The sequence below is a fragment of the Gouania willdenowi genome, chromosome 22, assembly GCF_900634775.1.
Source record: "Gouania willdenowi chromosome 22, fGouWil2.1, whole genome shotgun sequence".
Classification (NCBI taxonomy): Eukaryota; Metazoa; Chordata; class Actinopteri; order Blenniiformes; family Gobiesocidae; genus Gouania; species Gouania willdenowi.
The window spans coordinates 21,553,615-21,581,031 of record NC_041065.1 but is presented as its reverse complement, the minus strand read 5'-3'; the positions used below and the strand labels follow the sequence as shown (position 1 = coordinate 21,581,031).

The 27,417-nt window shown below is 38.5% G+C and overlaps 1 protein-coding gene across 4 annotated transcripts; it reads left to right on the top strand.

The window, feature by feature from the left end:
• Window positions 1-13,102: 13,102 nt before the first annotated feature.
• On the top strand, window positions 13,103-27,215 carry nkx2.2a (NK2 homeobox 2a). 4 transcript variants are annotated; one of them, XM_028439082.1, is made up of 3 exons: window positions 13,103-13,128; window positions 17,691-18,033; window positions 18,701-20,774. In XM_028439082.1, exons 2-3 carry the CDS (start codon window positions 17,766-17,768, stop codon window positions 19,279-19,281), a joined length of 849 nt encoding a protein of 282 aa, XP_028294883.1. In that variant the 5' UTR covers window positions 13,103-13,128; window positions 17,691-17,765; the 3' UTR covers window positions 19,282-20,774. The 4 variants fall into 4 exon arrangements, with proteins under 4 accessions (XP_028294883.1, XP_028294882.1, XP_028294885.1 ...); XM_028439081.1 differs by lacking the exon at window positions 13,103-13,128 and adding an exon at window positions 17,338-17,466; XM_028439084.1 differs by lacking the exon at window positions 13,103-13,128 and adding an exon at window positions 26,748-27,215 and having other exon boundaries at window positions 17,344-18,033; window positions 18,701-19,033.
• The last annotated feature ends 202 nt before the right edge of the window (window positions 27,216-27,417 follow it).

The following is a 27,417-nucleotide window of genomic DNA, read 5'->3' as shown; positions in this document are numbered from 1 at the left end:
AAGGCCACATTATCAACATTCATATCAGCATTCAGAATAATGCCAATGTGAGCATTAATACAGGAATGAACAAAGGGTTTGTGTGTTTCTGTTGTCGGTGTGTGGGTTTTTTGAGTAAATTTGTGCATTTGTGTTGACATTGTATGTTTTGGTGTAATTTTTTCCTCATTTTCTATGCTTTTGTTGTTGTTTTGTGTGTTTTAGGAGTCTTTTTGTGCATTTACCATATGCACCCCTAGGGCCTAATTTTGTGTGGCCCCCAGGCCTTGAGTTGCCCATGTTTGCTGTACAGTAACTGGCTCTTCTGTTGCGAATGCTCACTCATTCATTAGGTAAGCTGCACATTTCGAGCACATTTAAAGTCCAACTGAAGCAGCAATCAAAACAATTTCGCTAACCCTTGATTCTGCCAGAGGGCATTGAGAGTTGAATGCCTTCCATATCTGTGTGTGTGTGCGTGAGTGTGTGTTTGTGAGATCGAGCGCATTAATCAGAAGAGGAAAAACCCTCTCCTGTGTCCAATTTAGCGATGATTCTTTAGTGCGGCACTATGATGATGTTTAGACAGAGGCAAGCGTAATTATCTTTTTGTGTACTTTAATAAGGAGACATCCGAGTGCTTGGACACTCACGGCACCAAACTACTGTGCGGTGATATTATCCCCTTCATTTTGTCTAATTAAAACATAAATAATTAAATGCCACTAACTAACGTAACAGCTATGCAAATGTGATGATTTATTGAGTTGAAGAACACAGGGATTTTTTTTTTTTTGCCAAATTGGGGCCATTTAAAGTTGATCTTTGGAAAAGTTTTTTTAAATGCAATGTGATGGAGCTGTTAAATTTGAAGAGGTGCTTATCTCAAAGTCAACATCTTACTTCTGTTTTTCTGACGCACACTCAGTCTCTGTATATTAGGCAGTAGCCTGGCAACCACAAGAGTAGAGCCATAGCAAATGGACATGTTAGCAGTCTGTGCTCCTTACTGCTGACCCCAACTGCCATTTGGGTTCCGTCCTGTAAAGGTGTCAGTGATAAATGTTACCTTGTCGCAGCAGGTGTGTCTGGATGGAGGACCCTGTCACGCGGTTGGGGTCACCAACCCTACAGTGTCTCCCCTTTTATTTGAATAATGGGCCATTAGGACGGCTGGATATCCAATGCTAAAGTAGCTTTATGTGTGTCTCTACATAAAAGACATAATTAACTGAAAGAGAGAGGATGTGTTGCTGGTGCACACTTTTCCTCTGGCAGCTATAAAGTGTATGCACACTCCTGCCTTTAGGTGGCGACAGAGGGATGGAAGAAGTGAATGAGAGGGAACCTTTTGGGGGTCAAGGCCTTAAAATGGGCTCAGACACACATTAGCACCACTGCAAATAGAACTAACGGTCAATTTAGAGTCATACTGAGTTTAAAAGGGACTTGTAGGTAAATCAAGCATGCAAATTAGTTTGAAACTAACGGATTTGAGTGTTTTCAGTCTTTTTAAAGCCACTTACTTCAAGTTGTCCATTTTAATTCTGGACGCACCAAAAACAGACCGAAATTTCAAAGTGTTTTTGAATCTGTAAAGCAATTACTGCTCTTGTTTAATGATATTGTATCATAACGAATAAAGAGTGGGCAATTTGCAATTCTTTGTCTTCCTAAAAGATAAAGTTGTCTTTTTTTTTTTTTGGTCTTCATTGTGACTCATTTGACCCTCCATGATGTGAGTTCAAGAGAGACTTCCCAAGCCAGCAATGGAAATACAGATAGAAAAAAATGGAGTGGTATTTAGATGAACCATTAAAGATGTGGTCTTTATCATTTATTTGGCCTTGAATTTTTTCAATCCTTGAGTATTTTTTTTTCAATCATGTCACTATCATCTTATAAAAGCATCCTTTTTAGCACAAAGAATAGAAGCCCATTTTCAAGATCCCCTCTTATGCATTTCACCCATCCTCAATGTGTCAAAAAAAGTTTTCACCTCTCCATAAAACATGTTAATTGCCATCGTGAGCCCGGTATAAAGAAATTATCTACACGTTAATTATCCAAATATGTTGGCAACCCATTTACAGAAAGGCATTGACAATTCTAAAATGTGTTTTCTCCTTTTCTGCTTTCATTTTGGACACATTGTTAATCAAAAGGCTTCAGAAAAGTGCAGATGGGAAATCCTTGTGTCTGCAAAGAGCATGTTTGGTTCAAGGTGAGTGTTTAAGGGCCCGAAGCCCTTCTGTGTGTCCCCATTGTGTTGTTTAGGTGACATATCCTGACAGGCTGTTCACTGCACTAAAATAGGAACGTTCCATGCAGACACGAACACTGTAATAAACGCGACACCTCTTCACAGCAAATCTCTACCTGCTCACTGTCAATGCTAACACATTCAGCAAGACTGGAGGGGAATAATAAATGTGAAGTGGTTACAACTGTAATTTCTAAGTAAGCAGCAGATTTTGATGTGGCAGAGCTACTTTTAGACTTAAAATGTTGTTGTCAGGTGGTGTTGAGGTCTCCATATACACTCTTGGTAAGACGTCTTCCTATAACTGACAATCAAAAGATTGCCTTTTCTTGTCTTGTCTTTCTCTAACTTTACACAAAAACAGTTCAAGTCACACTAGAAAAAACCTAAAAACCGGTCAGATCAATGATCAGTAAGGATCTGCATTATTAACCGGTTTCATTTGGGAACCGATTCTTAGTCAAACAATTCTTGGGAATCACTAACAAAAACCGTTTACGATTCCGCTATCATTTATTCCTGGGCTGCGTCGCCATTGTAAACAAACGTACCCCATTCGCAAATTTGCGATGACGTCACACACAAGCTGCTGCAGAGCAGAGGTGAGCTTCTTGCTGCATTTCACAAAGAAGGACGACACCTCGGGGATCGTCACCTATAATTCCTGCAAGAAGAACCTGTGCGCCAAAGGCTGTAACACAACCAATATGTCCAAACATTTGGCCACCCAACACGGCATTATACTCAAGCAATGCTGTGTCTTTGATGCACTTAGCAGCACCCGTGCTGGCACTAGTGCAGCAGGTAAGATTAAACAACTGGCTGACGTTGTGTGGTAATGATAAAAATGAGGTTAATTTATTATCCTAAGCCAAAAGCCACTTGACTTGTGGACTCATTTTACTCATTTGAGTATTGTTTATTTGTTTATTGGAGTTCCATTTGAGTATTGTTTATTCTCAGCGGTGAATAATTAAGATTTATATTAATAAACCTGATATGTACTTTAATAAACCAGGTTGTATTCTTTTCTGTACTCATGTACTACTTGTTTTTCAACCTATTTGGGACTCAATAAGATAATCAATAGAAACGAATCGATAAAGCATAGGAATCGCTAAATCCTTATCAATATACGCCCCTACTGATCAGACCCTAATTATGACGTACTTTCTGAAATAGCTTGCTCAAAGACTTTGCTAGTGTAGCGGACTTTGTCTTTTGACTCTGTGAAATGCGATTGCCTTGTCCAGACATGAAAAACTATATATGCTATTTATGAATGAAATAAGCAAAAACTGCCATAAAATAACTCAAGCCTGATTGCAAATTCATTGCATTTGAGCAACTATTTATAAAAAAGTCTATACAAACTGAACTCCTCCAGATACTGGTACTTTGAAGGTTGTGTCATCACTGATAAAAACCTCTTTTTATTTAGCTTTTTTGAGGTTTCATCGTCAAAAATAAGTGTCCGTGCTTGCAAGTTCTACTAAATGTAGGCTATCTGTAAATTCACTGATTCTAAGGCATCAGGCTGATGAATCCAAATTCCTTACTGTCTTTTCGAGAGAACATGGGATGGAAAATTACAACTGGGGGAGCTAACTGGAAAAAGCTAAAAATGCCCTGTTTATCTTAAAACACTTGAGTAAATGTTCCCTAATGGTATTATAGAGATATTCAACCATTTCTATGCATGTCAAGATAATTGCCACCGCCAAGGAGGTTATATTTTCACCGACGTTAATTTGATTATTGCTTTGTTCGTCTGTTAGCAGGATTACATCAAAAGTACTGAAAGGATTTTGGCAAAACAAAAGATAGACCTTATGCCATGGAAGATTCCAATGAAGTTTGGAGGGGATCCGGATGAATATACTGATTCTGGATCAGATTGAAAATCAAACAATCCCTATCTCTCATCATTGGCAAAAATTCAAAAAATCTTATCAGTTATGTTGTGTTGGTTCCTCAGTTACTTCACCAAGTTTCATACAGATCGGATCTGGATTGTGTATTTTATTGAAATTCTTAAAAATACCCATACATTTGGACTTACTGTATTGTTATTAACGGGGACAAAAATGTCATGGTACCATGACCAGGATTACTGATTCAAATAACTGACAATATCTGACAAATAGGATATTTTGGTGCTTGGCTGATGTTTAAGAATTTATTAACACAATTACTAATAATGTATTTTCCTTCTGCCCAGTTGCATCTATAAGAAAGTAGACAAATGCAGGCTAAAATATATTTAAAGGTAGGCTAGTGCAGTGTGTCATGGAGTTGACTGCATGTAAACTCAATTTGCATGCACACGCACACACACACACACACGATTTGATTTCATTTCCTCACTCAGTGTATTGCTCTTATCTCTTCTCATACCAGGAAACACCAACACACATTATTTTTGATTTGTCATTGATTTTACATTATTCCAATGTTTTCCTTTGGACGATTTCCTACAACAACAATGTTACACACTGCATTGATTTTCTCTGTAAGATGCTTTGGTCAGAAGACGTCCTTGAGATGCAGCCCTTCTATCTAATCATGTTTTTGTCAATGCAACACTATTGAGTACAAGAGTCATATGCTTTTTTTTTTCTTCTCCCTACTTGACGATGGACCTGCAATGAAGTCAACAGTCGATATCCTTGCAACACTTTTCAGTCTTTGCTCCAAGGCGGTTCTGTGTAGCCAAGATGAAAACAACGGCCAACTCCCCGGCTCGTGGTTATCTGCCCTTGACTCGAACTGTGATTTATTGTCTCCAGATCTTGGGAAGACTAAAGCAACCTTAACTCTTGCTCTGAGTATTTCTCAAGAACTCTCTTCATGAAATCAATATGGCTCTGCAAACCAATGCAGACTTTGCCATCTTTCTACATGCTGCAGTATTTCCATTTTAAGGCATGCCACTTTTCAGGTGTGCGTTTTATGTACGACCGTTGGGTTCTTCGCCCTTTTAAATAAATGTCCGACACAAAAATGCACTTTATTATGAAATGAGTCAGAATGAAATTTGATACTGCTCCTTTTTCTCTCACCTTGGAAAGTAGCTATTGTCCATGTTGTTGGAACTAACATTAAGATGATGTTACTTTTTTACCTCTAAGTTTAAAGATTGCCAGACAGCTACTGAGTGAGAATGTAGCCCACACACTCACACCACTGTCCACATAACACAACCACTGTGTAATGCTTCTGTGCTGTCCTTTCATAACAATCTGTTCCTATGGTATCTAAGTCTAGCTGTAAATGTCCCTTCCATTTGATAATCTTTCTTCTTTGCTTTTTATTCACTGACACTCGTGTACTTGTATGCTGTATAGAACCGACATACCACAGGGACTGACATGTTCACAGAATGTGTCAGCTGTAGTGACGGCATTTTTTTGCCTTGGAAGCAGGGTTTACAAATAACTGTAAGGCTCTTCAAGGCTGTCCAGTAGCCATGCATTAGAAAAGAAAAAACGGTATTCAAGCATAGGCGGAGTTTAAGATTCTTGCCAAGGGAGGAAGCAAATATATAGATATATAGAACGTCTCAAGTTTTGCTCCACAAATAAGGAATGAAAACAAATGCACCAATCTAACTGTTTTTATTATTATTATTTCTCATTTCTATAACATAAGTTTCTAAAACTGTTATGGACTTGCCAAAATAAATCCAAAATGCAGCTCAAAATGTTTAGCACCCTTTTGTAACTTAAAGAATGAGAGCGTAAAGTTGGTCAAACTAAGCAGTGTTATTATTTCTGATGAATCATACAACACTGGATACATGTACTTTAATATAAGAGATACACTTTAATATGAAGGGATAGACTTTCTGTCAGTTGTAAATCACTAAGTTAGACACAGGTAAGGATGGAATAAAATGATTTAAAGCATTTAAAACTCCAACAATGTAGATTATGGCATTAAAGGTCCAGTATTACGCATTTTTTACCCATCTTCATTTGTTCTAAGAACCCCAACAACACAGTATTTGCAGTATATTTCCCCAAACCCGCCTGTTTTCTGGAGTTTTAGCCCTCTGAAAAGTGGCTTTCTGAGCAGTTCTAAAAACTGGCTGTTTTGCGGCCTACTTATACATATTCATGAGTAGTCGTGTCTGTAGATGCTGACTCCTCACAACAGCTGATCACTAGCAATTTTCTTTTTATATCCACACACTCTTGTTATTGTTTTCAGCCAAAAAACTGCACCTTACAGTAAATACATGGCTTTTTAAGCGGCTATTGTGATTGTGAGTCATACAAACACTGTTTCATGATGTGTGTAAGCCGTGCGGCAGCAGCAGCAACAGCAGCAAAAGCAGTGGAGTAAATCAGCTGAGTCAGCTGCTTCAAACACTTTCCAGAGCTGCTAAGTCGCTTTCTTGTCATCATCTCCTCTAATGATTACAGGAATAGTCCATTCAAGGTGATAGTCCAATGTTTTGTCCAACCGCTGCGTCACATTGTGTCACAAACAAGTCAAATCTCAAACGCGAAACCAGGCGGTATAACGGGTACTAAAAATGCTCCGAGTGCTATTGTTGCTGCCCACTGCTCCTCAGGGAGGGGTTAAATGCAGAGAACACATTTTGTGTATGTAGCTTTACATATATGACAATGAAGTATAACATATATTCTATATTAAACTGTAGTCTTTGTTTTAGCAATAAGATAGTTTGAGAGGGAGGAGCTCACATTCTTATAGGGTAGGATGAGCCAGGATTGTCAGGCAGAGGAGTTTCTGGTAGGTGACGTAAGTAGCGGGGGAAATGCAACTCGTCCTTTTGGAGCTGAGTTTTTACAAAATATGGAATAACAAGGGAGGGAGGAAACAGAACTTTCTCAACTTTGGCCCTCTGAATGAGGCTAAAGAGATGCATTTCACTGTAGCAAAACCATTATAAAGTGATTATTTCATAATACCGCCCCTTTAAAAGCCTCTAACAACATTACTCCGCCTTCGTTGAATGCTGAATGCATGCGCACTCCTATGGTGGCCAGGTCGGGGAGGAGGGAACAGAATGGAACAGCGCTTTATATCCAGACAAGCGCGCACTGATCGTGGGTTTTGCTCTTTCTCTGTTCCAGTTGCTTGTTTTCTTGGTGCATCACTACAAAAAACAGACTAATGAGTCTACGGAACACCTGCGGTGTCTGCCATGTTGTAAACACTGCAGCGTCTGAGCTGCTATGGGAAGAATTGTACATTGCCATTTTTCATCATTTCCTAATCACAGTGTTTTTGGCACTTAAAATATTTGTATATTATGTACATTACATCAAGAATGTTATTTATTTTTTATAAAATTTGGAATACTTATAATACACTTAATGAATTATGAAAAATAGAAAATGTTTTTTACTTTGCAATGTATTCATAAAGAGCTGTATTACTGTTCTAAAATATGTGATTGCAAATTGTACATTATTTTCTATGAGATTTGAAAAAGTGAAATTGTTGTTTGTATTCAAAAAAGGTTGCACTTTTTTTTTTTTTTTTAGTATTTTGTCACAAGGGGGGGGGCTGAGAGTTTTTCATTTTTCTAAGGGGGGTACAGCAGAAAAGGTTTGTAACCACTGCCTTTATTGATAAATGTAGATTCGGTTATTTTTGAAAAGGACGTGTTGTAAAGACTAATGTTGGAGATGTTACATGTAAATTTACATTTTGAAGAATACCTTAACTGCACTGAATTGAAATATTTTAGAACAATACAATGAAATGCAAGGCTTTACAGAACAGCATGCTATTGTTATAATAATATGTTTTGATCTAAAGTGGGCCAGTCTGAGGTATGAAGCTCCTCCCCCATTAAGTCTTAACTTATTCTTGTTGAGTAATGCACAAAACCCTTATATATACGACCCTCAAATCTGATGTGTGATGGAAAAACCAGTCAGTTTGCAAACGTCTTGTTGCTCCCATAATGGTAACGCTGCGTGGCCAAAATGTGAAGTCTAATCATCACTATGTATGTAGAAGCCCCTTTAATCCAATGCGCTGTTGTCTTTAAAGAAAAGGTTATATTCAGCAGTGTGTAGAATTGGCTACTTTGATGGAAAACAACTCATCTCCTCTGCTTTGCTTCACATTTCTTGAAAGGCTAAAAACTCCCATTTACTCGCCTTAACACTAAGGACTTCATTGATCTAATGCTAAACCTCCCTAAGAGAGAGAGTGTGTGTGTGTGTGTGTCGAAATATCCAAGCCTTTCACACACTGATGATAAAACTGGCAATCATCATGTATGAGTCCCTCAGCACAAGTGAGTCCTCAGGTTTAATTAAACTTTTTCTTTTTTTAAAGTGTATCTTCCATGAAAATCAAGCCCATCACTCTGGTGTTTTTGTGTTGAAGCTTTCCTTCAGTTCGTTGCTCCTCGAGTGGTCGATACATTAAAACTTGAACTGATTGATTTCAGAATGCCTGTGCCACCAGTGTCTTTACGCTGCTATTATCTACCTCTGAAGTATCTCAGTCATCAAGCTTTAGGCCGGGGATTGATAATAGCTTGACCGGCAGGGCCTATCTTACCCATCCTTTTTCAGGAGGTCTTGTATTTAGCACCCAGAGCACTTGTGGCAAATCTCAAACAGCACAAGGGTTTTCACAGAGCGGCTGAGTGGAAAGCTTTTTTTTCTCATTCATCCCAGCCTCATGAATACATTCCAACTCTAACTAACTACTTTGCCTTAATGTTGAATTTCAAACGGAGAGCGAGGCCAGTTTATTTATTTGTATTCTCAGCGTCTTAGTGATACTCTTGAACACAGTCGGATAATCTCTGTCTTTCATCAGCAAAGTGGCTCTAAAACCCATCAGCACTGTATTCGCTATTGATTGATAGTCGCTCCTGCACTACTAGGCAACACCAGTATTATCATTCCTAAATTCCAGGCTGCCCACAATAAAATCTTTGTCTTGATTTAAGTTATCCACCCCCCAAAGTGTTGACTGTGTTTGCATCCTAGGTTCTCATCCTCAGGGATTACTGGCATTCTTGGTTATCCTCTTTACACCAATTGTGTGTACATAAAGCAGGTGTAGCCACTGGGAACTTGTTCTGTTACTGCTTTGAAAAGAGTAAAAAAAAACATTTATATCAATCATTGTGAATACCAAGCACAAAAAATATATATATATATATATCCTTGTTATTATTTTTCATAAGAAAGAACACAAATGGTACTTTCAGTGTTTTCAACCTTGATATAAAGTTATGCTTTAGACACAAAAACTATGTTTGCATATAAACATTTCAAATATTCACTATATCAACTAAAATTGGATTGAATTACTATTAAAGGGTATACCGATGAAACTTCTACACTTCCAATGCAATACCGATAATAGCCTTCCTAATTGGTCGATGCCGATATTTATCCAACAGCATATTTAGCACAAATCAAACATGTTTTTATTACTTATTTCGTAGTGTGGAATGTTAGAAAAGGCTTGATCAAGTAATGTTACTCAAACAGAGAACAAAAGTCAGCAACAGTAGGGATAAGGAAAAACTGACCCATTTATCATGAACCAATGGGTTACACATTTTAACCTCAAATGTAAGAATATTCTGCAATTGAACTAAATTAATTCAATTTAAAAAAAATTTATCAATTAAAAGACCCTGAAAAATAACCTCAATAAATCCCATAAAATCTTTACACATTATGTCACAGATTTTAGATGCAGGCCAATATAATCTAATACACACGTTTGCTTATATTAAATCAATATAGTATCGGATCGGGAAACTATTAATTACTATCCACAACTATAAGCAATTCTTTCAAGATACTCATATTTATTTATATCCATCTAACCTTAAAGAGAAACTGTCCAAAGATATTTTATATCAATAATTACATTGTATTATTTTTCACTGTGGGTGACAAAGATGTATTTATCATTCTAAATTTAAAATCATTTCCATCACTGTCCATGCATATTTTCACATATCAACCACTGTCCACACACCTTTCTGTTGTTTTCTTTTTCCATGTATTTCTATCTTCCTATATATACATGTTTTATAGCCTTCAGTGGCGTGGCCAGATGGGGGACAAGGGGTGGCACTGGTCCCCCATCTGGTCCTCATGCAGCACCAAATAGTCGAGTTTCACCCCGCCCTCCAGCGCGTGTAAATGCAGCACACCACCAACACAAGGGGTGCAGAAGGCTCCACACCAAAAAATATATTATACAACAAACACACAGCACACTTCTGATAACCATGAGAATCCTAAATTAAAAGCCATGAGCTGGGAGAACCATTCTATTCAAGTCTCTGTGAAACACTGGGCTGGAGATGGAGTCCAACAATTCGGAAAACCGGGCTTACGTCACAGATGACGTCAGCGGTAGTAAATAAACGGGTGCCATCTTGAAATTGGGGAAAACAACTCGTCTGCCTGCTGTTTGTTGTTTATTTCAATACAGGAATGATTTATGTCCCGGAATGTTTAAAGATCATGTGGTGTAATTGTCTGGCCACGATTTCTGTTTAAAAAAAACATTTTAAATAATTCTAAATCTATTACATTTTAGTTTATGTCTATAATTAAAGTCGTGTATGGAATTTCAAATATTTTTTTCAATATTTTTTCCATCAAAACATTCATGCTAACTCTGTCTGCTAAGGCACATTTTATGAAAGATCGAGCGGTTAAAATCTTCACACGCCAGAAATCAGTGTATTTCATAACGGAGCTACAATGGATATAATAAATACATCATATTGCCATGTAAAATGAAAACTAAAGCCAACGATATGGCCCTAAAATCATCAATCCTCATTTCAGATATTAACTATTTACTTACTCTTTATGCAATGTAGAGAGCACACGTAGGAATGGGACGTTTTTGGAGAGCAGTTTTTACCCATTTCCACCTTACCACACAACAGCATTTTTGACCGTCCTATGTGAAGGAAAGCCAGTGTTTTCTTAGTTTTTTTCTTTCAGATTTTTATAAAAATTATATCTGTATGATTATTTATTTTTTTTTACAATGGACGAACAGCCAAACACACAACAGCTCTTCTGCATAGTGAAACGTTGTTAATGTTGTTTTACCCCCAAAAACAATATGGCGACTGTCGGTTACTCGGCAGAAATGTCACAATTTAACCGGATGTCCGACTTCCCGAATGGGCGCGTGTGTCCATATATACTTACAATCCCAATTGTCGGTGTTGCACCTTCAGGTCTCAGTGTAAGGAGAACACCGTAACATCTGGTTGACTTTAATCCACTCCACAGTCCAATCCGTTTGTAAAAACGTATCTGAATGAACGGTGTACAAGTTTAACACTGCATCGCACCTGTACAGGTGCATTGCTTAACACTCCGGCTGTGTTGCGTTCACGTATCTGTTTAAAAATAGGACAAAATGTTAAAAATAAATAAATTAAAAAATAATAATAATAATCCTACTATCTGAGCAGACCAAATTATTATTGTTGTATTTTATTCAGTATGGAAAAGTGAATTTACTCAAGACAAAAAAATTAAAAATTTAAATAATTAGAAATTAAATAGGCACCAGTTGTTGTTTTTTTTTTTTTTTTTTTTTTTTTTTTTAAAATGCTGTAGTTAATAGTTTATTTGTTGACGTGTATTGATTTCTATAATTTAAATTGTTAAATTTGAGACTTGTCATATGTTGGCTTGCAGTAGATTATTTTTGTGATATCTATGATTCTAGATTGTATCTTTTACTGCACCAAAAGTCCCCGAAAATTTGAAAGCACGCCACTGCCTGCCTTTATCCACCTCAGCCAAAATGTATAAATTCTATACCTCCGTATTTCTACTTTCATTCCATCAATGCTGTCTAAACTCATCATAATATATCTATTGGTTTTATTATATTTTATAACAAATATTGTATACGATTTATTGCAATATTTATAAAATGAATATATTTGTAACTTGTATTTACATGCGATCCGTTCTGTATATTAATGCATTAAAACTAAATCATTAAAATTATTACAATTATTATTATTATTATTTTCAGTATTAATTTTCCAATGTCCTTAATTCAGTACTACCTATACTAAACCTGATTGAATGCCTTATTAAGGAAATCCGATCTTGTGTTGCTGTTCACACGTTGACCTTTTTTTTCCCCCTTCAGTGTCTGAACATGTGGATAAATTGTGGCTCTATCTCAGTCTGTCTCATGGGTGTTGCCCGGGTTGTGAATTACCCTACCCTGACCCTGGTTATCAATAATTGTATCAAAGGGTATCTAATGTAAACGCAACCGAGGTGTGGATAACATGCCACATCTGCTCTGTGGACGGAGCTACGACTTGGTTACCAAGCGATTTATTAGAGAGCCCCGTGTGTGTGTGTGTGTGGGGGGGGGGGGGGGGGGATAATAGGTCGTAGTATAAAGATCAACCAGCAGCGCCGTCCACGGGCGCACAATTATCTCTTAAAAAGGTTGTTGTGCCATTATCACTCACCGACAGTGTGCAACAGATACTCTGGTGTCCCGAAAACATCTCAAAGAGACAAAAACTAGTTGTGCGCCCTAAAAGCTGCGTCCTCAGGGAGCTGTGTTTGCGCTCCAGTCCAATTTATTGCCGATGAACATATGGCCAATATTTTGTCTCACGTCATAGCAAGGGGGAAAACAAACAGCGGGCAATGTGAGCGAGTCAGCAAGAGCACAGCCACTTGGCCAGCTATGCAAACGCTTTTGGACAATATGAGAAGAAGCACTTGCGTTGTGTGGGTATATAAAGCACATCAGGCTTATCTCTGAACGCACTTCTGACTCCCATTTGGAGATATTTCATTAACTCTGCGCGTTTCCCTAACGCTGGCCACACATCCAACCCCCCTCCAGTCTAGGTAAGCGCACTGGATGCTGCAGGCAGCTGCACACACGCACTCTTTTCTCTTTTCAATGCTTGATGGACAATGTTTTGTTTTGTTTTTTTGTTTTTTCCTTACTTCTGTTTCACGCTAATGGCCGTGCACCTTAGTACTTGAATGCTGAATGACCCTGATTCTCACTGCTCTCAATTTCTGCTTAAAACACGGGACTGTTTGTGTTGTGGGTCAATGTGTGTACTTTACACAAATCTCAAAGAAAAACTACCAATTACGCACCTGCTTGATAAAATATAACAATCATAATACCAATAAAAGTTTGGGCTTTCCTACTCAGGCAAATGTTAACATTTTTTTTTTTAGATAATGTTCAAGGTTTTTGATATATCTTCAGGTAAGATGTGCCAATGGATGATAATGTTCTCACCTTTATAATTAAGCCACACATGCAATGAGCACCCCCTGTTGTTTTTTAATTTGGCCGGTAGAGATCGCTAGAGCCCTACAGATGTCAACAGCTGTCGGTGGAGAGATGGGGGGAGTGGGTGGTGGGTGGGTGGGTGTGCATCTTTACACCCTCGAGCAGAAAACACACAGGTCTCACAAACACACACAGAAGACTGAGGAGTTGTGTGCATGGAACAAAGCCGGCCATTTCCGGTGCGGGATTTATTTAATTATTCATATATTTATTAATTTATTTATTGTGGTGGTCAGTCAGCTCATGGGCAGCTGTGGCTACAGTAGTAGCTTACCACCACTCTGCGTAGAGATAATTAAAATATAACTTTGAGTGTCTATAAAGGCGCATAAAATTAAATGCATTATTATTATTATTATTATTATTATTATTATTATTATTATTATTATTATTATTATTATTATTATTATTTAATTCGTTTATTCCGTTTATTTAATTGCTGTATTAGCCGTCACCTTGATGTACCAGTGTATTCAGACCCTCCTCCGCTCTGTCAGTGTGTGACACTAAAATTGGAAGTGATTAAAAATAATAAATTCTCCTTTTTTTCCCACAGTAATGCGTCTTACACGAAAAAAGAAAAGATTAAGGAGAACACAGTGTGGCATGAAATTCACCGTTACAAATAAACTGGTGGTTTAACAAATGAAGGCATCTCCTCGGGGCGTGCGCGCGCTGCTCTAATCTCGCCGTGACATGTTTAATCATTAGACCAAAGGAGACGAATAAAGACTCTTTGCCCTGGAGGAAAAGGTGGCTGGATTTCTGTAAAAAGAGAAGAGAAAGCGTTCCACCCTAACTGGCTTTGAAATGATTTCTACCCTCCAGCTATACGTGTCCTCAGGCCACGGATTAGCCCCCGCCCCCCCTAAATAGACCGGACCAGCCTTTACCTGCGTTTAATATATAGGCGTTTAATCACAGGGGGAGGAAATCAGTCTTGTCATTCTGTACATTTATCACGGACACCCCGAGGCGGGCGGGGTTACCTTTATCAAAGCCTTCTCCCCGCCTGAGGCGTCCAAACACGCTGAAATTCAGCGATTAAAAGGAGGCAGTGATCAACATCATTATGGATTTTCCTGCGGCTTTTATTGTGCATTAAATCCCAAGATTTATTTAATCGAGAATATAAAAAGCTCTTTCTTTACTTATTTGGGGAACAATCGTGGGGATGAATTTTTAAAGGAAGAATTAGAATTAATCAGACGGCCCTTCTATTTTTTTGGGAAGGTTCATCCAAAAAATTAATTGTTTTTGGATGAGACCATCCTGCTGCACGTTTGATTGCAAAACTGGAGTCGAGGAAAAAACTAAACGAGACAGTAAGCTCTGTGTGCAATAATAAAAGGCAGGCAGTGATAGTTTAATTAAAGCAGCAAAGAGGATAGCAAAAAAATAAAATGAAATAAAGGTCTGACTTGTGCGCGCATTTGTGCGCTTTTACGCACAGAAGTCACGTGAATATCCCCCATAAACTGTATTACAATGTCTAATTGTGGTGTCAGATCTCGAAGATTTAATGTCAACTGAACTCATATAAGCGGCTGATAGGAAGCGACAGCTCAGTTGTCAATTGCGTATTGTCCCTTAAACCCTGATGCATCTGCAGCTCAGAGGCCCTTCTTTTCTCCATGTGTGGTTTAAAAAAAAACACAAAAAAAAACACCCCCAACACGCACAACCACACAGTCACAGGGAAGAATAAAATAATTATGTCTGAACAGCAACAAAAAATTATATTTGTTTATATTTATTTATTGATTTTAATTTTATTCATTTATTTGGGTGAAACAAAAGCTTTAAGAATAAGAATAAAAATGAGAATACGAGTATATAAGAATACAAGTACATAACACAAATAATAAGAATAATCAAAGATCGCAAAATGTAATCATTGTTTTGAGCATGGAGTGGGAAAGGTAATCGTTCTGTTTGAACTACCTAGGTAAGGTAAACAGGTAAACACAGAGCGATAGGCTCTCCAAGTGGAGTAGGTCCACTCAAGCACTGCACATTTACCTCCTCTTTCTGAAAGCCTTGGCTTCAATTGGTCAAATAGTTCCATCCCCAGTAACTTGCCACAGCAGCCACTGCAAAGTGTGACTGAAAAACGACCCAACGTGACTCACCCTAAAGTATAAAACGTGTCACTCCAGGAAGAAAAACAAGCAAACAAACAAAAAAACGAAGCACAATGACTCGAGGAATAACTCAACATGCTCACACACACACACACACACACACACACACACACACACCCTGATTAAGTCAATCTAAGTCATGATCTAACATGAGCCAAACTGCAGCCAGTACCAGTTTCTCTATAGTGCGTAAAAGCTCTGTCTGCACTGCAGGGGCTGCGTATACTGGTCCCTTCACATGTGAGATTTAGCTGCGCTGCATCATGGTGGATCAGGTCAGTCACCTCTCTCCTCTCTTCTATAGAAAAGCTCAGGCCAAGCTGCAGTTTGTCTACGCAGCCGCGGTTCAGCTCAATGGAGCCTTTGTAGGAGGATGAGACTGATTCTGCCTGTCTGCCTCGGACTTTTTATTTCATTTTATCAAAAAAAAAAAAAAAAACGAAAATGTTATCAATCTTTTTAATGTAATAATAATAATAATAATAATAATAATAATAATAATAATAATAATTATTATTATTATTATTATTATTATTATTATTATTATTATTATTATAAATATATATATATATATATTTTTTTTTTTTTTTTTTATTTCGTGTGTGTGTGTGCGTGCGTGCCTGCAACGCGCGAACGAAGGACTTTTCTCCCCTTAATTTTGTGCAAGGATCCAGGAATTGAATGAAGAGATAGTCCATTGAAAGCAGTTGAATGCCATGACAACTCGGAACAAGCTCAGATTTATTCCAAACAGTTAGAAAGCATTGTGCGCGGGGCGTCAATCATCCATTATTTCGGCCCTGAAATAAATGCAAAAACTGCAGCAGTACAAAAGCTTCCAACAGGAGCCGGACATTTGTCTACATTTCCTCCATTGTCTGCAGCTTAGCAATCGGTTTGTATTTGTGTTTGCCCCGGCTCCGACCACCCAGGATGCGCAGAGGAGTCGCTCAAAAACGTGAAACATTGTCACCCACATCACATACTGACGGGAGGCAGAAGGAAAGAGGGAGAAAAGTCTTGAAGGGGAGGAAAATAAAGTAGCTAACAATGATACGTGATAATAATAATAATAATAATGTTATTATTATTGTTATTATTATTAAGATATTTTCTGCTCTATTGTAAACTCATTATGGCTGTCACATGTGGATAGGCCCACTTTCTTGAACACTTGCTTTAGGTTTCCAAACAAACAGTTCTGCTTTCACTTTCAACACTAAGCCCTGGTCAAAATATTGACTCAAAAGGTTTACATAAATTATCGCCTACCTAATATTTGAACATCTCCTCAATCACTGCGTAAAAAGGAATAATTTAATCCACCATTTTCAAAAAAATACGAGTGTTTATGATTTTTTATATATAATTTTTTAATATAGTCAGAGAAACAAAAAACGCTTCAAAGACTGCAATTTGTTAAAGTGTTGTGAGTATAATGCTACTTGGAGGTTCTTTGTATGTAAATAGGGTGTAAAAAAAAAAAAAAAAAAAAAGGCCCTCCCCGTCTTTGTAATTAATTGACACGTTACACCACTCATCATGCTCTGAAGCACCAATGGTAGAGGCTCAAATCTCCCCAAAACCCACAATTTCACATCTGCAAACACTGTCTTCATCCACTTGACTCCTAAGACCCGCCCACACGTGGCCAACCTTTCGCGTTTTTTAATGCTTTTTCACTGCAGGTTCATGTGTGGAGACCAACCTTATATGGACTGATCGGACAAGGTAATGGCTTATTTCCCTCTAGCACCCAACAGTAGCACAGTATCCATGAGCCGCGTGTAGCAGCACTTTTAGCCACTTGGGCAGCATCCTTCCCTGGACTTACAGACACTGAATCCTCTCTCCACAGTAACCGTGCTTCTGCGTAGAGCGACTCTTTCTTCGTCACATTTTCATCCTGAACCTCTTTTTTTTTTCTCTTTCTTGTTTATTTTATTCCTAAACAGCGGATTGCAAGAAGAAGAAAAAAAGCTGGTGCTTCAACTTTCCCCCCCATTGCCTGTTTCCCCCCCTGCCCGAATATGTCGTTGACCAACACAAAGACGGGCTTTTCTGTAAAGGACATTTTGGACCTTCCTGACACAAATGACGAAGAGGGATCTATCACTGGAGCGGAGGAAGACACGGAGGGATCGGAGACCACATCATCCACGACGAAAACCACTGGAGTTTTGGTGCAAAGTCCACTGGAAAACGTTCAAAATCTGCCTTTAAAGAACCCCTTTTATGACACTAGTGACAATCCTTACACACGGTGGCTTGCAACTACGGACAGTATTCAATATTCATGTAAGTAGAGCTCGAGTATTTTTTCCTTAATAATGCTTATATATACTTTAGAATGTTGTTTTTTTCTCAGCATGCAGCTACATTACAACCACATTAATCCCACGCAGCCTCATTTTCCGCCCTAATGATGCCCTTGGGTGGCGTGCATGTGTCCAGCTCAAGCTGTGCGCGCACGCAGCTCCTCTTGTTTACATTTAACGAAATAAACTGCACTGATGGTTTTTATTTATTTATTTATTTATTACGATTTGAGGTTTCGATCGAGAAAAGAAAGGGACTAAAATGCAAGCAGTGAATGACAGAGCGGCGGTGTGGAGCTCACAGGAGTGCATTCATTCTGTGGGGATTTACGCGCAGACAATGCACCTTTTAATGCTTCACTGGTTCGCCCTGCTTGTGGGCAAAAAAAAAAAAAAAATAGGCTGAGGAGTTATTTGGCATTTCCCTCTGAGAATCTGCACCAGAGAACTTTGTGTTTTGTGTGCTGCTTATATAGTCCATTTTTATTTTATTGCATTATTATTATTTATTTTTTTTAAGTGACGCATGTTGAACTTTTTTTTCCGGCCTGGTTTTTTAAAAAAAAAAAAAAAAAAAATTATTTCTTTTAGTGTGTGTGTATGTGACAACTCCCACTTTTGGATTCCCCACCATAACATTTTGACAGTGTTTCTCCCATTTCTTGCCGCAGTGCACGGTCTATCCGCCAGCTCGCAGGACTCGGCCAAGTCTCCGGAGCCGTCCGCGGACGACGAGTCGCCCGATAACGACAAGGAAACGTCCAGCACCGGCGGCAGCGACTCTGGCAAGAAGCGAAAAAGAAGGGTGTTGTTTTCCAAGGCGCAGACCTACGAGCTGGAGCGTCGCTTCAGGCAGCAGAGGTACCTGTCCGCCCCTGAGAGGGAACACCTGGCCAGCCTGATCCGCCTCACCCCGACCCAGGTGAAGATCTGGTTCCAGAACCACCGATATAAGATGAAGAGAGCCCGAGCCGAGAAAGGTATGGAAGTGACCCATCTTCCTTCTCCCAGGCGGGTGGCCGTGCCCGTCTTAGTCAGGGATGGAAAGCCTTGTCACACTCTTAAAGCTCAGGACTTTGCGGCCACTTTTCAGGCCGGGATTCCCTTCTCTGCATATAGCGCCCAGTCTCTCCATCACATGCAGTATAATGCGCAGTACAGCGCCGCGGCCCCCCCACAGTTCCCCTCAGCACATCACTTGGTGCAAACGCAACAGTGGACTTGGTGAGAGAAATTATAGAGACTCGGCTTTGGAGGCGCGATAGAGCAAAGAAAAAAAAACAAACAAATCAAACACAAAACGAAAGGACTTTTCATTTTTTGCAGCTTGACTCATATATATATACTACCATTTTTATTCGGGGCTCATGTGTGCGCCGTGTTTACATGTTTTCGTTAAGAGAACTATGGGCCCGACCCCCCCACCCCCCTCCCCCCTCCCTATAATAGAATTTATCAAGAATGTCAATGCTCTTCTTGTGAATTTTCCTTTTTTGTAAAGTATGTTGTGTGTTGGTTGTAGAGATGTTTTCCTCTCTCCCTCTCCCCCTCTCTCCACCTTTACCCTCCCCTTTGTCCCTTCGTGTTATTATCAGCACGTACGAACCACTTTATAATTATAGAAATTTTAATTTCTTGCTTCTTTTATTGGACCGAAAAATATTTATGGCCATGAATAAACACTGGCAAGTTTTCAGTCTTTTTCCCCCCCTTTGTTTTTATTTCTTGCAATTACTTTGCTGGGGTTTTAAAAATTAAGTCTGGGTTATTGGTTTTATAAATTCACAAGTAAAATATACACATTTAGGGATCATTGCCGTTTAGTAAACAACAGCAGTCAGATTACTGAAACTATAAACCTAAACTTGGTTTACTAATTTCTTTCAAAAGCGATGAAATTAAAGGTCAAAGGCTTTGGTTCGGGAATAAGAGCTTGAATACGTGTATTTAAGGAGAAAGAAAAGCTGCCAAATACAAGTATATACTCAGAATATAGATAACCATGGGAATAAATCTCCAGCGCACTTCACTCCTTTCTTTATACGATAATTTAATCCCGGGAATATTTTTTCTCTGTATCTGAACACCTCGCTAATAAAGAGCCTAAAGTCACTCGTGAAATGGGACTAAAATCCACTCACTTAATATAAGTGGGGCTTCTCGACTTAAGAAGCCTTTCAGTCAAAAGCTCTCCTTTTTGTCAGCACGCACGGCCACTCCCGGCCTCGGGGCGTAAAAAGTAGCTTTAGACTAATGGAGGAAAACGTTGCGTAATGCAATAAAATGTCTTGTTAGCCAATTGTTAAGCGCAAAATTGGGAATTAATCATAAATAAGCAATGATCGGGGAGACGTTTGTGTTGAAATCTATAATGACTCTCCCAGTCATGTATCTTTTTTTTCCTTCTCATATTTGGATTAATAAATGCTGTGTTTTTCACGCTTTTGGGACCAAATTACGCACAGATTTTCTCCTCTGGTGATACGCAAAAGGCACCACGGATTACCAGCCTCCAGTCAATATCTTGAGTAAATATGATCACTTGCTAAGAGGAAAAGAGAAAAAAAAAAAAAAATCCATGGATCCTGTTGGTCAAAAAAAAAAAATCTCACAGCAGATGTTAGAGTCGCCCCTATCATCACTGAACAAACAGCTAAATTGGGCAGATTTGCTAATTATTTACAGAATTGAGTCTCAGGGGGCTACTGCTTTTGTGGAGAACACAGACTCAATTTGTCCCTGACAGAATGGTTTTATGTCTCACCACCGGTTGAGCTTGTAGGTCAAATAAATCAACAACTTTAGGGCGTGCGTTCTGGTGTTTTTTTTGTTTTGTTTTTAAAGAAGAAAGGCCGTAAAAAAAATGCAGGAAAAAATTAAAATATGAGAGCTTAATGCAAGCACAGAAATGATGATTAAAAAAAAAAAAAACACACACACACACACAAAGAAGCGAGTTAAACCCATGCGAAAAAACTGTAAAACCATACTTGACAATAAAAACAAACCAGAAATTGTTTTTTTTTTTTTTTTTTTTTTTCTCCGGTGAGAATTGGAGCATCCCTTGTACACAAGTGAAAAAGCCCATTGCTGGTTTGGCTGTGCATGCTAACAAGCAGCGGGTGTGGAGATAGACAGAGTTCCGTGGTGCTGTCAGGGAGATGTAGCCTTTTCCCTGAGCTTTTTGTCCCGCCTGTCACTTGGTGCCATTGTTGATCTTTGCTGCACACGTTGCGTCCCATATGGGCAGCTGCGCTCGGAAAAAGGAGAAAGAGATCTCACACAAACCCCAAATTGTACCAAGCTCTCAAATAAAGCATTGTTGTCCCTCAAAGAAAAACGATTTAAAAATTCGTGCCATATCTATTCTGGTCAAAAAAAAAAAAAAAAAAAAAAAAGAAGAAGAAGCCCCTGTCACACTTAACAGGGAGTCCTTCTTCCTTGATAGAGCTTTGCCAACAACAGCCTTCTCATTTCAATTGAAAAGTGAAAGGCTGCTTATTGTGGGGCGCTCAAAAAGTGACCGCAACAACTATTTTTAATTCCAGACAGTGTAAGTCCTTGTTTTATCAAGTCAAGACCATGTTTCAACACTGAGCACATGGAAAAGCTTTGACGCTTCCTGTCAGAATAAAATCAATCCTGGTTACAACTGAGCGGATTTATTTAAAAATAAAATACACTGAAATTTACAACAATAGCATTGAGTAGATCCGATTAGTTTGCTGAATACGATGCGTTTTAATATTATCAAAAATATAAAAAGAAACAAATCGTCTTGTGTTTTATATTATTTTGCGCGTAATGATTTCTCACTTTTGAAGTGCGACCGATTTTACGCACAGCTTTCTTTTTTTGTTTTAAAATACCACAACTTTCCAGTTTTATTCACCCGAACGTTCTGCTAAACAGCATCACCAATACTCGCAAATGCATAATAAATGACTTCAAAAATATGAAATTTAGTCTCGGTCTGATGTGTTTACCCTCCAAACGCGGAACAAACACGTGCGTAAAATATTTGACTGTATAAACTTGAACGGGGTGCAGCCTCATGTATTGTCATCAAGCCACCAGAAAATTACTCCACCTCAGCACCGGGTCATTTTCATCGGAAATTGCTTTTGGCTGCTGGAGGGATAAAGCAATGCGGCATTAAAGCAAACATCTTGGTGTGCATACATAGTTCAACCTGCGTGGATAACACTATTATATACAATACTCGAGGAAATGTGCACTTGGGACACTGTGGATCCTCGTCATCCTGCCCATTTGAACCTCGACATCAATCAATTTTTTCTTTTTCTTTTTTCCTATCGCGCACATCACCAAATAAACGAGGATTTCAAAGCCATAATAAGCGACGCTTTTTCATTTAAAGGAAGCGATCTGGGTTTTATTACCTTAAAGGAGATCCAGATTAGATTCACCACAGTGCTGGTGATATTAAAGAGGGAAGGAGGGGAATGATGGTGGAAGCAGAGGCGGAGGAGGGGGTCGTGACGCCCGGCTGCCACTAGATGGCAGCAGAGGCCTTTTTGTAAAAACCTCTGTTTATACCTGCACACCGTCACTATCACAGCGCTGCAGCTTTACCGTCTCCTACCCAACGCGTGTCATCACGTTTCACTGTTTTCTATGAGCATAATTGCGGTTTATGACACTATTGTGGATTTTGAGATCATTTTGCTCTTCAAACCTTAATAAACAGTCCACAGGCACTGAGTACAATTTGTGTTTTACACTTAGGGAGAATTACGCACGGGGTTTGGCCGCTGTGTGGCGCAACAGGACAACTTGACGACTCAGTTTCATTCAGTGAGCCTAACTTGTCTGTGATTTAAGCTTTATACAGCAACATACAACAACATGACTATCTTCACTCACCTCTAACAGGGTTTATCAAACACAGGGTCACGGCTCAGTAACAGGATAAAAGACAATTGTCGCGATGTCACGCGAAATAGGACCGTCTTCCTTCCTATTCATCTAGTGAAAATAAATAAATAAATAATGTAGGAACCCTAACAGAAAAGACAAATGAGATGTGGGACCTTGAATGTCACTCAATATTTTCTAACAAAATTCACTGCTCAAATGTGCAAAGCTGCATCTCCTCACAGCACCAGAAAAAGCGTTCAAAGCGCCTCAAACTGGGTCAGATGACGTCGTTCCAACTGCACGAGGTGCACTCTCATTCAACGGTGCACCCACACCTGCAGGGGGCGTCGTTGGGTAAGAAACAGGCAGCAGCAGCAGCAGCAGCAGTGGGTGGGACAAAGGTGTCAGAGCTGCACAAGTTTACAAGTTTAAAGGGAAAATACACATGGAAAGGGAGATTGAAGCAGAAAGATGTTTAATTTCACCATATAATCTGATTTATACAGACTTTTTCATTGGATAAGTTAAAAAAACAAAACAAACAAACTTATAAATAAAGTTAAATAAGTTAAGTAATTATTAAGTTCATATTCAAATTCAAATTAATGTATGAGTTGTGAACTGGAGTAGCTCAGATGTTCTGCTATGTTCACTCAGTGCATGGGTCAAACACCCAAACAGGATAATTCAAAGAACCTTAATGTGCATGTGAAGCGCAGGACGCCCTTTGGACTGACTGACAAAGACACAAACATCTTTCCTTTGATGAAGAGGAACCAGAAGATCTCCAGCAGCAGTTTTAGTGCATCTCTAACTTTTGATCTGATTATCCAACAAACAAGAAGATATTTATCTTTATACATTTGGATTTTACCTTTAAGCTCATTGTTCCAGTAAAGTACTTGAAACATCAAGGTCATGTGCTTTATTGTGAAGTACAAAAACTGTTATTGCAATGCATTTTTCCATTTAGATTAATACTGTCAGACTGCTTGTTCTTCATTATTGCTATTTTAGAATCATCGATTGTCATCCACAACTCAAACTTTGTTGAAAAACCCTCTGTGTCATTTATTTATGACTTGAATGTAAAGTATTATGTTGTAGATAAATGTTTACAACCATGATTTTGTCGTTTGATGAGAGCGACGGATGAATTATGAAACAGATAGGGCTCAGAGAAGGAGGACACTCCTTACAATTTTGTATCATTCACATTGATTTACATTTTAGATATCTGTGTAACAGAATGTATTTATTTAGGTTTTTATATTAATTTAGTATTCTTGTTGACATTCTGAAATAATGTGACCCTTATGTGAAATAAAGGGGTGCTCATTGTCAAATATTAAGAACCGGCCCAGATTTATTGTTAAATGTGTGTATCTGGCTTTATCTGAGGCAGGCTAAGACGACCCGGTGGCCACATCATTTTGTGTGGTCCCTAAAGGAAATGCACAAATTGACACCAAAAAAACATACGCAATTACATTAAAATACACGAAAAAGACAATGAAAATAATCAAAATGACTCCAAAAACACACAAGATGACTAGAAAAACTCACAACATTTTCAAAACAACATCAAAAGTACAAAAATGGCAAAGAAAAATAAATAAAACAACAATACGTTAGGCCAAACTGCAACAAAAATACACAAAATAACTCCAAGAATAAACAAAATGACAATAAAACACACCAAAGCTTTTGTTCCTACCTGTAATTATGTTAAGATGGGTCATTATTTAAAAGAATGTTGATAATGTGGCCCTATTGGATCAGACAATCACATTTTTGTGGCCCCCACTGCATATAAGTCGCCCATCTCCGATCTGAGGTATGTAACACGAGTAAATGGAAAACGACGAGCCAGCAAAAACTGCTGAAACTAAGCAGTGATGACTGTTGAAGACGCTGATGGTGCGGTTCCATAAAGCTGGATGGACTGACAGCGACTCTGAGTGTTGATGACCCACAGCCTGCTCGGAGTCAACTCACTGAGGAAAGGAGTCAAGGTTCTTGACTCTGCTGAATGTTGGGATTAGGAAAAAAGCTCAGCGTGAGCAGAGACACTGGTGGGTTGATCCAGACGAGTGCTCAGAGAAGAGAAAGCATCAGCCAGGAGATCTCATACCAGACAAACCTTTATGGCTTCCTCATGTAAAATCCTGTAAACCTCTGTGAAAAAAAAAAAAATCAAAATACAAGTTGCAAATCGACTCTTTTTTTTTCATACTTGGGTTGTTTCTAATAAATAAAGTGTGGGTGTTATTTTAAAACACAAACAAATGACTTTGTCTTCATTATGGGTTCAACTTCCAGGAATAAATAAATGAGATAGGCTAAAATACATTTCTCACATTGAACAAAAAGGTAAACCCACTTTACAAACATGCTGCAAACAGGGAGCTTAAACTTCATGATTCACAATAAAAGCCCACACAAAGAAGAAACGTTAATAAATATGTGTTAATTATGACACCTGGGCATAATGGCAAAAAAAATATTTTTGGAAGGAAATTACATCACCAATTGGCTATACTGGCTATCTCCCCTTATATAATAGTTGTGCCTCCATGGACAAGGTGAATAAGCTCTTTTTCTTTGTAACTGTTGGAAAAGACTGGTGGTAAATTACAACATATTTAACACTTTACTTTGAATTATTCTAAGTTTTGCTAAAGTTTTCTGAGGTTACTTGTATTTATACATATTTACCCAATAGCTTTTGAGGTATTTATCTGTGACATAAAGATCAACAAATGCTGCTTCGACCAAGGCTCTGATTCACACAAGCCAAGGTTTCTCTGATCAAAACTCATGTTTTTTTTTTTTTTTTCTCACAGTGTTGGATTTTTCTGTTTAACATATTTCCTTCAAAAAACATTACCATGTATGTGAGGATGGTGCTTTTTGTGTAAACCTTGTGTACTTTGCATTCCTACTGTAAATGCTAACGTTCTCGTAGCAAAGAAGATACAGATGTGTTTTTGTTGTTGCTATTGCTGAAAAAAGAAAAAAAAAAAAAAAGGGGGGCGGGGAGAAAAAAATACATTGTTTATTTCAATATTACTTTATGTCTTTACACCACTTCTATTACAGTAAACAGCTTTGGTTCAGTATTTAAGTAGAAACGTAGACAGCGAGCAAGATATATTGACGCTTTTCTATGAAAAATAATGTGAATTACTATTATTATGAACTTATTTATACAAAAAATACTAAAGTGAATATAGTTATTCTTTCAAAAGAAAATGAAAAACACTATAAAGTTTGTTTATTAGTCTAGTTATTTATTGAAATACTTTTTTTGATCACAAGAAATTGCTTCTCTGTCATCCATAAAGTGCTCAATACATTTGACAACAGTCTTACAAATCTTCTTTTTTTTTTTTCTCCTTCGGTTGAATTGAAATCCTTCACATTTAAAAATACAAAAAATTATTTCAAGCTGCAGCCTTGATTGAAGGAGTTTGCATAATGTCATTGAAGTATATCTGTTTACAAGCATTAGTGGTGCTAAGCTAAAGCTAAAAGATAAAAACCTGTATGACCTTTAATCATTTTAATGCATACTTTGACTTTGAGTTCTCTCTTGGTTACGATCATGATGAATGCAATATCTTTCATGTTGGGGGGGGGGGGTAATAGCTACTGTGATGTTTTGCATGCAGACATTTAAATCCCACTCCTCTTTGTCTCTGCATTTCTGAAGTTTTTTCCTTTAAAAAGTTGTGCCGGTATCTTGTGCTTTGTTTGTCGACACATGATCTCACGTCCCATTGTCTTCTCTTTCTCAATGTTCCACCTCAGGACTTGAATTGTCATGTATAAAACCCACAGCCTGCTGCGGTCAGGTGGGCTGGACGGGCGGCCGTGCCAACAATCCAGTTCCCAGAGTTGAGTGTTTATGCCTGCAGTCGCTTATTGGATCGCCTCACCTTCTTCAGAGGATGAGCATGAGGTGCTTGAGATGCCTCCACTGCAAATGGATCCTGGGCCTTTGAGGCGGATAACGAGCGGCTGTCATCTGTTTCAGACATGCTTCAATCAGCACATGTGCTGATCAAAGAGCAGCACCGAGGCTGTTTCACTGATTCAAATCATCTCATTAACTTCCTGTTTAAAGAGGGCGTCTGTACAACGTGTGTGTGTGTGTGTAGCAGCCTGAGTCCACCATGTATTTGTGTGTGTATACTTGTAAACCCTGCAAGAATAAATAATGTGTTTTGAGCTGGAATTAAAGAATATGAAAGCTTGTGGATCATCTTTCTTTATTGTGTGGACCTTAGTTTGGCTCTTTCATTACACACTGTAATATCTGATATCACATTAGCATTAACCTCATTTGTCTCCTGCAGTCACATTATATTGTTTCTCTGACCATGTTTCTATCCACACAAAAGAAGCTCAGCAACACAAGCAGCTGCAGGAGACAACACACACACACACACAGACGGACAGAATGCAGTTAGCGTAGAAA

Excerpts from the sequence above, each read along its gene's own strand:
- nkx2.2a (XM_028439082.1), top strand. The coding sequence starts at position 17,766 with ATGTCGTTGACCAACACAAAGACGGGCTTTTCTGTAAAGGACATTTTG. Across the intron at positions 18,034-18,700 it reads GGACAGTATTCAATATTCAT|TGTTTCTCCCATTTCTTGCC; the intron begins GTAAGTAGAGCT and ends ACATTTTGACAG.